The sequence below is a fragment of the Pezoporus wallicus genome, unplaced genomic scaffold, assembly GCF_028554395.1.
Source record: "Pezoporus wallicus isolate ANWC-B61680 ecotype Strahan unplaced genomic scaffold, APGP_CSIRO_Pwel_v1 contig_13399, whole genome shotgun sequence".
In the NCBI taxonomy this organism is placed as follows: Eukaryota; Metazoa; Chordata; class Aves; order Psittaciformes; family Psittacidae; genus Pezoporus; species Pezoporus wallicus.
In genome coordinates, this window is record NW_026639844.1 from 1 (window position 1) to 12,940 (window position 12,940).

Consider the following 12,940-nt stretch of genomic DNA (forward strand, 5'->3'; position numbering starts at 1 on the left):
CTACCGGCTCCTTCCCCCCCCCATCCCCACCTCCTCCGCCCTCCTCCCCCTTTCCCCTTCCCCTCCCCACCCCGAGGAGAGGCACGGAGTGACCGACGGAGCCACAAGCTCCGGCCGCTCCCACACCGCGCTCTCCTCCATGGGGCTCAGGTAAGCGCGCTGCCCCCCCCCCCCTCACTGCCCCCCCCTCCTTCCCGCCCCTCGCCCCCCTGAGGCGAGCCGGGGGTCGCCATGGCCGCCGGGCCGCCCCCATCCCCGCGGCCGCCCTGAGGCGAGGCGAGGCGGGCAGCGCTTTGCCACACAGCCCCCCCCCCCACCACCTCCGTCCTCCTTCTCCTTTCCGCTGTGCTCACCGCTACCATCGCCCCCTGCCCACCCAGCCAGCCCCGCGGGCACAACCCGCCCCGGGGCGGGGGGGGGAAGCGGGGGGGCCGGTCGCTCTGTGCCTACGGAAGGGGGCACGGTGCCTTCTTTGGGACGCGATGGCTTATTTGGTGTGGGGTGGATGGCTTAACTTGGTAAGTGGCAGGGTTTAACCCCCCTCCCCCGGCCCTCCCCTCCCCTTCTCCGCCCCCCCCCCCCCCAACCCTCCCCTCCCCGTAACCTCCAAAAGGGGAATTTTCCAGCTGGTAATTTCTGCTGCGTCAACACCCAGCTCAAGGGAGAGGAGCAGAGACAAGGGGGCATTTTAACAGCAGCTCCACTTGCGAATAGCCAAGCCTCAATCCCGGCTCCAGCATTCAAACCCTTTCCCCCCCCCCCAAAAAAAAACCCAGCATCCGTGCAAGTTGGACCAAGAGTTTGTCAGGAGCGTGGTTCCAAACTGCTTGGGATAAAGGGATGAGGTAATAATCGTGGTGAAGCATGTTGTATTTCGCTCTTTTTCTGCCTCTTGCTCCTTTTCCTAAGCCTCTCTCCTTCTTTTTTCCCTTCTTTTTTCTTTCCTTAAGCCAGGCCTGTTTTGGGTTATTGTCTCCCCCTAAAGCCAGGCATAGATGGCCTGGCCTTGCCTCCATTTTAATTGCAGGCTGAAATGGGGGAAGTGACCCTCTTTTAGACGGGGAAAATAACCCCACCAAACCCCACTAAACAACGACAGGAAAAACAAACCCCGTGGAAAAACAGCGCTGCTCCTTCGCGGGAGGGGGGGGGAGGATGAAGGTGGGTTTTCATCGGGCTGTAACAAGTGCAAAAGTGGCTGGAAATGTTTGCTGTCATGCTGGGCAACGACGGAGGCGTCGTGTCCCCGTTCCCCCCCCTTCCTTCCCCAGGAGGAAAGCGGTGGTTAAATTTGGAAGGAAAGGTGCTGGTAAGAAGCCGGGGTTGTGCTGCCGGATTGCCTTTGTGTCTCTGTAAATAGACGTGTCAGTTCCCAAAGTCATACAAGTAGTGTCTGATAACTCAATCCCCGATGACAAACGGAGAACGGAGCAGCTTTGCGGGACTGGAACAGCGGGAGGATGTCTCTTTTGGAAGCGGGGTGTGTGTGCAGGGGAGATGGGGGGGACGAAGCGGCGTTGGTACCTCCTGAGGAGGTTCTCAAGCAGCGCGGTATTGTGGAGCTGAGCGCTGGGATGCAATCCAGGGAGAGAATCCCAGGTTTATTTATCCTTTACACCTGACAGGGGGAAGATAAACAAAGGAGAGTTTGAACCGCTCTTTAATGAATTCCTCATGCTTTTCATTTTGCAATCCCAGTGATTCATTTGCAAGCCTGCCAGGACCGGATTATTATCAGCATTGTTTAAAGCCATGCTAATTAGAGACGTGTTTAGCAAACAGTGCTGGTGCAGACACCTGTACCAAAGTTCCTGCCTGCATTTTAATTGCATCCTTTCGCATCGCGTGTAGCATTTAGGGGCTGGCATACGGATCTAGGTCTCGGTTCTTGAACTCCATCAAGTATTTTATTACAGGTGTGGGTTCTCAGTGTGCAAAGAGCAGCCCTGCGACTAATGCATGAAATGTGAGGTCTCCACAAGGAAAGGGAGTCTTCTTTCTTTCTTTTCTTCTATTTGTTCGGGGGGGGGGAATTAAAGGGAAAAGCTGCATTATCCAAGAGGGAGAGAACTGTAATTTTAAGGAAGCAGCTTGCAGGGAACGGGTTGCTCTTCTAGCAATACCTTGCTTAAACATTGTATGTTCTTATAGCATCTTGTAATTGCCAGTAGGATTTGCCTTTCCCTTTCTAAACTCCGTTCAGCTTCTCTCGCTGTTTGTTGAGTTTTAGGTTTTGAAATCCTTTAGTGATGGAAAAAGAAAATGGGTGGAGTGTGTGTTATTAGTCACAATATTTTCAATATGTGGGGAGGAATGAGTGCCGTAAGGTGCTTTTGGGGGGCTGACGAGGGCTGGGAACAGGAGCCTGCCCCATGGGCTGGGGGCACAGCTACAAAACAGCGTTTAGGGCAGCTCCCAAATGGATGTGCCTGGCAAATAGTCCGTGTTTTGCTACGCTGGTGGGATAGCTGTAACTGAAACAGAAAACTGGTCGTTTGGTTTTGATGCAGCCTGTCCAGGAGGGGGAAACTAACTCACTCACAGCTAAACTTCTCTCGCAGTTGCTTTCATATCTGTGTTATGACCATTTGATGTAATTGAGTCAATTTGAGTGTGGTACCAAAAAATGGGGGTTCTGATAAGTCACCCTTGAGGTGTTCATTCGTAGGCTTTAAATGCTGCTTCATCCTCGGGCGTGTAGGATCGAGCTGCTGAAAACATGACCCGTACACGGGGTTCTTGGAAAGTGGGCCACTTTCTCCCCGTGGTCTTTGTTTTCTGGGACAGTTGTACAACAGTGGAGATGTTCTTCGCAAGAGGGTTTTTTTTCCTCCTTAATAAGTGGAAGTGCTCAAAGGAAAACCAGTTTAGCAGCACCCCCTTCCCCAAGCAGTCCTCCGTGGAAAGGCGGAATGCCTCGTGTTTGAAAGGTCTGTGATTTGCTGTTGAACAGTCTGCTTTTCCTCTGCTAACGTGTTGTGTTGCTGCGAGGTCGAACGTGTTCTTTTTGTCTTTGCTGTCCACTTGGGTGGGTTTTTTTTTGTTCAGATACGTGTTTTTGAAGTTTCTCAGCAAAGTTTCCTGTCCTCCCGGCAGCGCAGCAGCAGGATAACGCCCCATCCAGACTGCTGCTGCTTGCTTCCAGAGCAGATTTCCTTCAGAAACAGCTCAACCTTTCGCAGGGCATTTTCCCCTTCATGTCCTTGCTGGTTTTACTGGCAGCCCCAGTCTCCAAACCCCCCATAATTGGTAAAAAGCACTCGCAGGGGGTTTCCTTGCTCCTATGTGCTCAGTTTAATGGGCAAACTAAAGGGCAAAGCGGGGGCTTAGTTTATGTCTTTGAAGAGCTACCTGCAGCTGTAATGGTTATCCCACACGTCCCTTAGAATTCTCAGGAGCCAGCAGGTCGTGTCCATTCCTGGCTGCCAGCGTTACCCTGGAAAATACTGACACAGAAGGATTGATGTTTGCATTTCACTTCTGGCTTATGACTGGCTTGAATATTCTGAAGTGAGTAACTTACCTGTGTTTTATGTGTGATATCTGAAACTCAAAGTGTATTAATAGTGAAAGCAGGCGCGTTGTGGGGCTGCCTGCAGATAGCAGGGGTCACGTTAGGCGAGAGGACACGGACCTACCACTGCTGTGGGATAGAGGGAGGGAGGTATTTGGGCTGTGTGAAGTGCTGTGGTCTGCCTCTCACCCCGGGGTCTCTGGGAGGCGTTTAGGGTGTTTTGGTCAAACACAGCGACAGTCAGGACTCCGGTTGTTGCTTCAGACCTTCACTTTATTCCTTCTTGAGGGTTTTCTGTTTCACTTGGTGATGTATTCATGTTACAGCTCCCTTAAGCACAACCGTCAGTGGTTGGTTGTCTCAATTCCCTCTAGATATTCAGTCAGTTAGGCAGGATGTGAAATAAAAGCATGTATTGCTTGTTGTGGGGCTTCTTTCACTGGAGATGGAAGAGGAGAGACTCTCAGCTTCTCTGAACAGTTCAGTAGCTTTCAGGTCTGTGCTGCCGTGGTGCGTTTGGCTGCACAGGGATGTCCAGTTTGGAACGAGAGCTGCTTGGGATTCAGTTCCATCCTGCAGCTGTGACTGAATGTGCTGGTCTTGTCACTGCTTTTTATCAGCCTCCCTTTCTGTGAAACAGGGGTGTGGAGCTTCCTCAGCTCTTCCACACAGTTTCTATTATACTGGCAAAAAATCACAGTTGTGCTAAAACTGCTTATTCTTCATACGCACGAGCTAGTGTGAAGTCCTCACTGAATTCCCCAGTAGTGGAGCTCGGAGGCTCCTGAATGGGGTTTTCTGCCCCTTACCAAGTTAGCTGTTCTGAACACTTGCTTTAACTTCCTTCCATACCCATGCATTTAAGACCCATCAGCCTGCAGTTGAAATGTTGGGTTTGAACAGCATGTGAGTGCAGGATGTGAGCTCCTTGACAGCAATTCCAAATAGATGGAAATGTGTTCCACTTTGTGGCGCTCTGTTGTGTGTAGGTGAGGTAAGGATGTACCTGGGTGTTGTAGATGCTGAGGTAGAGCTGAAACTTGCCTTTCTTTGCCTTGCATTTTGGGAATATGGCTTTTCCAGCCCAGGCAGTAGTGATCCCTTCTGCCCTGACACTTACTTGGCATTAAGGAGGAAAAACATTCTGCGAATGCTGGAAGTTGCCTGGCATTTGCTTTGGAGTAAAGCTGAGTTGGGGTCTGCTGTATTGGAGAGAGGCAGCGAGGTGGCAGGAATATTCTACAAACACAGCTTGTGTATGGATTAAAATAAGCCTTGTAGCAAGGATGTCGGAGTGTGTGCCAGGAACTTTGCTGCTTAAGAGCCCTGCTTAGAAAAGCAAGTAGAGTTTTGCATAGCAAGGAATGTGTTTGTAGCTGTGTATATGTTCGTTATCTTTCCTAATTGTTTCCTCCTCATGTGTTGAACCAACTTAATGCATCCAAGTGAATTTGGTTCCTCTGTTTCTCATCTTGTGAAGAACAACTCGGAGTGGATACTTGAGGTAGGTGGCTCACTCTGGGTGAGGAAAGGGTTAACCAAAACGTGCACCTTTTGCACTAATATACCATTGGAGGAAATACCTTTCTGACCAGTGCTCAAATCATGCTCCAAAACAGAAGCATCAATGGTCTGGATTAGCCATTAGGTGCTTAAAATACCCAAACCTGAAACTGGCTGATTGAAGTACCCGTGAAGGAAGCAGTCAGGATGGAGTGCTCCGAACAGTCCCACCGCTGTAGGGTTGGAGGACGAGGTGGGGGCTGGATAAAACCCTCACTTACTGACTTCCTTCTTATTGCTGCTCTGTCCTTCTTGGCTTCACTGTGCTGCTTTTTTATTTTTTTATAAGAGTTGATCAAATCTGGATTATGAGATTTGGACTAAAAGGAAAGTGGGATATTACCCGAGGCACTGAGTGCTTGTACCCTGAGTTACACACAGCACCTCCTGTGTTCTCTTTAGTTTTGCTGACATATTTACTCCTAGGGTATTCCTGACTCCTTGTGTGCATTTTCCATCTCTTGTGTGCCCTTCCCCTCGGTTGCTCCCACGGCTATACTTCCCTTTAAAAATTCCCTCACGATTCTTCCTCTTTCTTTGCTTCCCTCCCTTTTCACGTAGTGACTTTGGGAACTTACAGAAAGATCCCCAAGTTAAAAAGCCAGAAACCAATGTGAAAGTTTGGGGGGAAGCTTTTTTTCAGGGCAATTCCCAGTGTGATATGATCACACTTCTTTAATCCTCTTTCTTTTTTAGGTGTTTTTTATGTTGTTTTAGTTTTGGTAATAGATGCACAAGGGCAGAGTCTTTTGCTCAGACTTCTTTTGTGATGCTCTTTTAAGTGGCAGCTTAGGATCTTGTAGGAGTTAATGGCATTTGGACTGGTAAGTGTCGCACCAGCCACAGGCACCTGGGGTTTTTGAGGTTGCTGTTTAATCTTCACTGCTGAAGTAGCAGCTGTATCTGTAGCTAATTGCTTACTTTGTTGTTGGTATGAGCAGACTCCTTGAGCCTGGTACCCTGTAAGATTCTTGCTCTTTAGGTACTGGTTGGCTCTTCCATGTTCCTTCAATAGCAGCAACTGTTTCTGTACTGTGTTAGAGGTCTCCGTGGTGGAGAGAAGATGGTGAGGCAGGCAGATGGACAGAGATGGAAGTCATGGGGAAACGAAGAAGGGAAATGCAGAGGAAATGGAAAGAGCAGCAGGAGCATTATTGCAAGCATTTTGAACTAGAAACGTGCACCTAGTGCCCTGTCGGAAAGGTGCATCCTGTTGCATAAGCAAACTGTTACAGGCTGGAATACTGTATTGTGGCTGCATCGCTTTTACAGGCATGGAAATGAGAACTTACTTTCTCTTGGGTGGTTGCATCTTTTTCTGTATCTTCCTGTTAAAATTGTTTGAAGTCCTCATATAAAGTAGAATCATGGAATCATTTTACAGTGGCTTCTTCAAAGCACTTGTGTCTGGAAGCAGAGGAGTGTTAATAGTGTTAAAATTTGTATGTTAAATTCTTTAAGTTAACACAAGCACAATAATTTCTCCTTTATGCTTATTGATAGAAATATATCATAATATTGTTTGAAATGGCAAAGTTGTAAAAGTGCTGCTTGCAATTACGTGCCACTGAAGGCTTTTATATGAAGTTACAGTTTAGATTTTAATTTGTGCCTCTTATTCTTCCCATTCCCAAATGCAGGACGTCTGGTGAGCCCTTTGGAGGTTGTCAGCAGAGCCCATTCTCCTCTCTTCATTAAAACATGCACTTTCCAGCTGTGAAACGTCGCGACATTTGTTTTTGCTAACAGGAAACATTTTCAACTGTTGGTAAGTGCTCAGCATTTAAAGATACTTTGTGATGTGCTAAGAGAAAGAGGAGGATTCCTTTAGGAATCTTACCCAGCTGTGGAAGTTGGAGGAATACCTCTGGCTGTTGTGCTCCTACCTTGTAGCAGAGGTGCCTCCGTTAGTCATGGTCACTTGATGTTCATCTGTTCAACTACAAGAGGAAAGCAGGTTCAGAGCTCAAAGCAAGAAGGAAAAATGCAGAGCAGTGCAAAATAGTGCAGGTCTGAGCTTTGCTGTTCTTACTGGACTGTTCTGGCTTATTCTGGGCTCTGGGGCAGAGGTGTAGATCAGAGTTTTAACAGTCACAGCCCTAAGTTTGAGTGAAAAATACCACTTATTTTTACCCTTTGCTAACAAAGTCATTTTCCATGTGTTCCCTCACTCCCCCACTTTGTTTTTTTAACTGTCTAAATAACAGGACTAAAAGGAGCCAAAACAATTGCTATGGAGAAGCAATCAGAGAAAGGCAAGACTTGGCAGTCTGAAATAGACACTGAGAACAAGCTCAGTGGTATTTGCTTCGGCTGGGTCATATTTGTTGTCAGGATTTTCACAGTTGTGCTTGTTGCCATAAGAATGCCTGGATTTGCCTTAATGCTCTGTTTGTGTATTAGATACTCATTTCCCCACTTGCAGTAACAGCAGTTTGTACTGGAAAAGCTTTCTTAATTTTTATCTTCTGAGGTTTTCCCTTACTGCAGAAGGTGAGATCAACAGCATTGATTTATAACTGACTTTCATTAAGAGCTTATCTGTAGATTGAAGAGATCTGAATGCAGAGATCAGAAATATGTGGCAGACACTTTGCTAGAGGGGTCAGCAGTGCATAAACAGTGTAAAGCTTTGACTAAAGCACAGTCAGAAGTTTTAGTTGAATTTAAATGTTTCCAGTGCAGTGAATGTGTTCTTCTGAAGAAAATAAAGTCTGGTTTGTATGGGAGAGCCAGATGGACATGACGATAGTCACAGCTGATGTGTCCTCACAGACAGAAAACCCTTTGGATGAACTATTTCTAATCTTGGTACCTTGTTGATCCTAAATATCAATGTTTTATCTGGGAATGTGCCTTACTACCTAAGGATCTGTATTTCACACTGAATTCTCTCTCAAAATCTTGGGATTATTTAATTTCTTCACCCAGAATGGTGTCATCCAGGAGGAACTGGCAACTGAACATGTCAAGAAGACATTCTTTTGACCATTCCATTGCAACCCTCTCTCAGGTGTTGCTTCAGTAGCTTTTTAACCTCCTATTTTATAGGTCAGATAAGGTGAATTAGTGCCCTTCGGGCCACAAATGTCTTTCCACAGTCATTAAAGTGAGAATGTTTGGAAAAGCTACCAAACAGGAAACCCTGTTGTTTCAAGGACCTGTTTGAAGTTTTAGTATCTAAAATTAGATACCTTTTTTCTCATACTTTTAAGAAATAACTCTTGTTTGTAGTAATGCAGTAAGGTACCAGGCTTTAATTATCTGCAGTGTATTGCTATGCTTTCATTTTTGGGGGTGAAGCCATAAACAGGGGTGTTATAACTGTGGGTTTGTGGGGAAAAGCCTTCAAAATGTATTACCATAGTTCAGTAATTTGTAGTTTAATGCTCATAACTTCTTCTTTTGGGTTTTGTTGTAGTTCTGTCCTTCTCCTGCAAGAAGTCCCAGCAGTGATATCGGAAGGTCAAAGACTGGTGCACTACCTGTGCTGCCCTAGGGCTGTTGATGTCCTCAGCTGTTGTAGGAGAAACACCAGACCTGGAACCCAGTTTGTTACTGGTAATGAGTAATTGTCTTGGATTGTGATTGATTGTTCTTTTAATATGGAATTTTACATTGCTTTCTCTAGCAAAATCAGTAAAACTCTCCACTGCTTATGACGTGAAGAACACGATAGCAAAATGTGCCTCTCTGGTATGGTTTTGCCTTTTTTCCTCCTATTTTTAACTTCACAGTTTCTAAATTTCTTGTCCTAATTACCAATTGCCCTCCTTCCAAACTGTGGAGGCAAACAGCCCTCCCTTAGCTTTCATCTTCAGACCTGGTTTTCTCTTGGAATTCTTCATGTGCTGTCAGAGCTGCTTGAAGGTTAATAAATGGATTTTCCTAAGATCCTTTCCAAAATCCTGTCTTTTGGCTGCACTTCTGTAGTGTCCAACTTTTCCACCCTGCTGGCCCTGTAACTTCAGGTAGATGGTTTGATATCAAAGGCCAAAGCCAAGTTGCTGGTTTTGAAGTAGAGAGTGAAATGTTTTGTGATGGCTCCTGGTTATTTTACGTTCTGCTTATTGGAGTTGGATTGTGCTTGTGGCTTGTGTTTGGGTTGTGGAAACAAAGCTGTAACACTGTGATGCAGGACTAGAAGTGTGTAGTGTTTAGAGTGTCCTTGTTCAAATTTGCCTTCTTTTAATTCCAAATTGAGTCTGGATCAATGTATTTTCATGGTAAAAGCAGCTGTAAACTGATGATATGGTCTAAAATGCTTTGTGTTTCCTGCCTAAGTCTAACTGGGGCAGACGGGGAGTTGACATGTCTTTCTGCCCCAAGTTTGATTTCTTTGCTGCTGTGTTCTGGCTGCTGAAGATGTGATGCTGCTCTGCTCCTGCTGTTTGAACTTTGCTCGTAGCCTTTCTGGACTGTAACTACTACAGAATGCTAAGCAGAGGTGTTTCAATGCTCTTCCTCAAACGCACTTGGGAGGAGAAAACACTGTGCTTGTGGAGATTTGCACCGTGAAGCTCATGAGCAGTGTCATCGCTGGGAGTTACCTGTTAACATCCCGAATCTTGTGCTTCTCCTCCCCTTTAGGAGGGTGAGTGCAGGTACCACTCTTTGCTGTTGCTAAGGTTACACTGGGGTTCTTGTTCTCTGTTCCTGTCAGCACGGGGCACATGGACAAGAGGAATCCTCTGCATCTGTTGTCTTTACATGCATAAAAGTGAAGCTTGTTACACACTGTCATGTGTGAGGTGGTGTTTGGAGCCCGATCTCACCTTGCAGAGCTTCTTTGCAGAGGAATTCAAAAAATGCTGGAATGTCTTGGGAGTGGAGACGTGGACAGAGGGGAAGCAGGGAAGTGGGGTGTGTTTGTTGCCTTTTTGTATAAGAAACCATTGGAGTGAACTGGAGTTCTTCCTTGATCTGTTTTTACTTTTCTCCGAAGGGAGAAGGGGGAGGAAACAACACATTTTTGGTCAAATTCCAGTTGGCATGTTTTCCCTGGGGAGCACACGGTGCCTGCTGGTAGAGAGCACTTAAGAGTGTTTTGGTACTCTGTAACTTGTGTCCCTACTATTCAGTGTAGAAACATGTTTAGAAAGTTGTAACAGACATCTTGGAGGTTGAATTTTGGGTTCCTTTGTGTTCCGAGAGCGCAAATAGGAAACAAACAAGAAACCCTCCAAAACCTCTCCAGTCCTTTGGGGTTTTTCCTTATTTTCCTTCCCCTGTTTTCTTTCTGAGTAAAAGGAGTTTATTTTTGTCCCCTCTATTTCCCCGGGGACTGCACTGAAGGGACTTTTGTGCGTGTCCTCCATTTCTTGCAAGTGGCTTTATGTCTGAACCCGAATAACGCACTGAGCTTTAGATACAACACGTTTCTACCCCTTAATTTTACTGCTGTTCACATCTGGGTCAGGAGACTTATTGTGGGGACTTGCTCTGAGCAGTTGGCTTTGTTAAGTACTGGCTATTCCTTTTAAACCTTTCCAACAGGAGGTGAAGACTGTATTTATTTAGACTCTTATGTCACCAGGTGATATTTTCATGTCCAAATAACTGTACTGATAGTGTAAAATAAACAGTTTTCGTGGCTGTTGTGTTTGTAGAATGAGGTTCATTCCAGCCAGGCTTCAAGATTAGCTGAATTATTAATGCTTACTTGAAGAGCAGGGTTTTGATGACCTGAGAAAGAAAAAGCTGGCCTCTACCTTGACAGAAGTTTGCATGAAAGAGATGATTAAATCTGTTTTCTTTTGTTCCTTTCGCTGTTACGTGCAAGTGGTGTTTGTTTAGGGACAGGGGGGTTGGTTTAGTTGGTTTTGGAGAGACAGCAGCCGCAGTGCTGTCTGTGAACTGACTTAGGAAGAAAGGCTGATGTGCTGCCATTTATTTTGTGGAAAACCTACAGATGAGCTTTCACGGCTCATTGGCTTCTTGGAAAGCTGCATTGTGACCGTGTGCTGTCAGCACTGGCCCAGGCTGAAAGCTTTTAGTAGGTGCTGAACTTTGAGATCCTTCAGTGTCCTAAAAAGACCTGCGATAAACCCCAAAATATGTCGTTGATCTTTGAGGTCTGTGTCTAAACAATCTTTGCAGTTATTCTGTCTTCCACAGTGCTTCCAGTGGAAGTTTGAAGGGTGCTACTTTGGTGAAGGAATCTTTCCATAACATGTTTTAAGTGGAGATAAATATCATTACCAGGAAACGGGAAGAAAAACCCAACAACAAGCCACAAAACAGCATGTGAATTTGGAACACGAGAGTTCAGGCTTTTGAAGCTTCCTGAATTCTTAACTACTAGCAAATTGCCTTAAATTTGACTTGGATTAATTCCCTGGTGATCCTTGACATTAAACGGATGTTCTGGTTTGACATGGGTAGACAGAAAACTAATTAATTCCTCTGAATTGGAGGCATATTTAATTCTCTCCCCCAAAGACCTCTCATTGGAGAGGTGCAGTGCTGTGACAGATGCTGAATGTGGAACGATGGGTATGAAGTAACAGACCTTTAGAGAGGGGAAGATCAAGACATCTACAATAAGTATTGCTGGTTAGGAAAGCGTTAAACTTTGGTTGGACTGAACACAGGAACATCCACAGCACTGCTGTGTGATACTGTGCCTCTCCATGGAGAGGATGCTGCTCTTAATGCTCATGATGTCTTTCCCATTCATGTCTCTGTCTCTTCAAGTACTTTGGAACAAGGATGAGTTGTTTTCCCTTTGCATGGAGGAGCACATACTGGTGTTGGTTTTACTTGGGGTTTTATGTTCATATTTTCGAATGTCAAGTATTTTTGCTTCTTGCCCCAGAGGTACCAACCCACCCTCTGCTCTTGTCCCCAGTGTCCTTGGCGATGTGGGCAAGTGCAGCACAAGGGCTGTGGGATCTCACCATCATGAGATGTAAATAAAATCTCAAGGAATGGGTGTAATTTCCAGGTGAAAAACATGCAAGAGGAAAAGCTGCTGTTGCTTAAACTCACAAAAGTGGGTGAAGACATTGGCATAAAGGAGTGTTTGTCCATCTGTATGAAACTGAGGAAGAGAAAATGATCCTTGTCGGAGATTTCCCCCAGCCCCAAACTAATTCTAGGGAGTTGTTTTCTTGGAATATGGACTTGCTACCTCTGAAGGGACAGCAAAATGAAATGCCATATCTGAACCTTCTGCTGGCTCCATAATTGTATGCTCTGAGGTTTTCTTGCCTCTTCCTCTGAACCATGGGGATCTGGCAGCTGTTGAAGGCAGGACTGGTGATGGACAACGTGCTTTATCCAGTGTGGCAGTTCATATTTCCTGAGGGGACTAAGCTGACTCCTCGACTCCTAAAAGTAGCTACAGCAGTGGTTTCTGGAGTAGAGACAAGAGTAAACTGTCATTCTGGCTTAAGAGGTGGCTCCCTCCAACAGGAGGAGGCTGGGAAGCGGTGGCAGCCACCTTCCGTGCCTGGGTGAGAGCTGCTGGTTCCATTGCAGCCTTCTCAGGCCAAACACTTGGAAAATCAGTTCTTTAGGCTGTGGGTTTTTAATCCTTGGATTGATTTGCATTGATGTGTTTCATGTGTTTGAGGTGGAGGTGGCTTCTGTGTGAGAGCTCGATTTGAGGTCTCTGGGCAGATTTCAATAGCAAGTAAGTAGCATTCAGATAAAGTAGAGCTGCTCTATTATTGACCTCTTCCAATTCAAATAGAACTAAGATGAGCTTCTTTGTGCACTCTGCTTAATTCCATAGAAAAGCTGCATGGATTTGAAATAATAAACACGGGTTCAGCCTGTTTGTGGTGTAGGAACATGGTCCTTCCTCTCTTGAAGAAGCAAGTGCTTCTCAGTGACCAGGGACCAGCCGGTCTTGTAAAT

General features: G+C 45.9%; 1 protein-coding gene across 8 annotated transcripts in view; it reads left to right on the plus strand.

The window, feature by feature from the left end:
• Window positions 1-24: 24 nt before the first annotated feature.
• Window positions 25-12,940, plus strand: part of ZBTB46 (zinc finger and BTB domain containing 46) — a 43,687-nt gene continuing 30,771 nt past the window's right edge. For 2 of the 8 annotated variants that reach the window (XM_057416595.1, XM_057416604.1), the window contains exons 1-4: window positions 27-150; window positions 614-845; window positions 6,718-6,845; window positions 8,499-8,638. In XM_057416595.1, the coding sequence (XP_057272578.1) occupies window positions 8,585-8,638 (54 nt within the window). In that variant the 5' untranslated portion in view covers window positions 27-150; window positions 614-845; window positions 6,718-6,845; window positions 8,499-8,584. Of the gene's footprint in view, window positions 151-425; window positions 519-613; window positions 846-6,717; window positions 6,846-8,498; window positions 8,639-12,940 lie in introns of those variants that run through there. The other 6 variants (XM_057416601.1, XM_057416597.1, XM_057416600.1 and 3 more) reach the window with 6 other exon arrangements.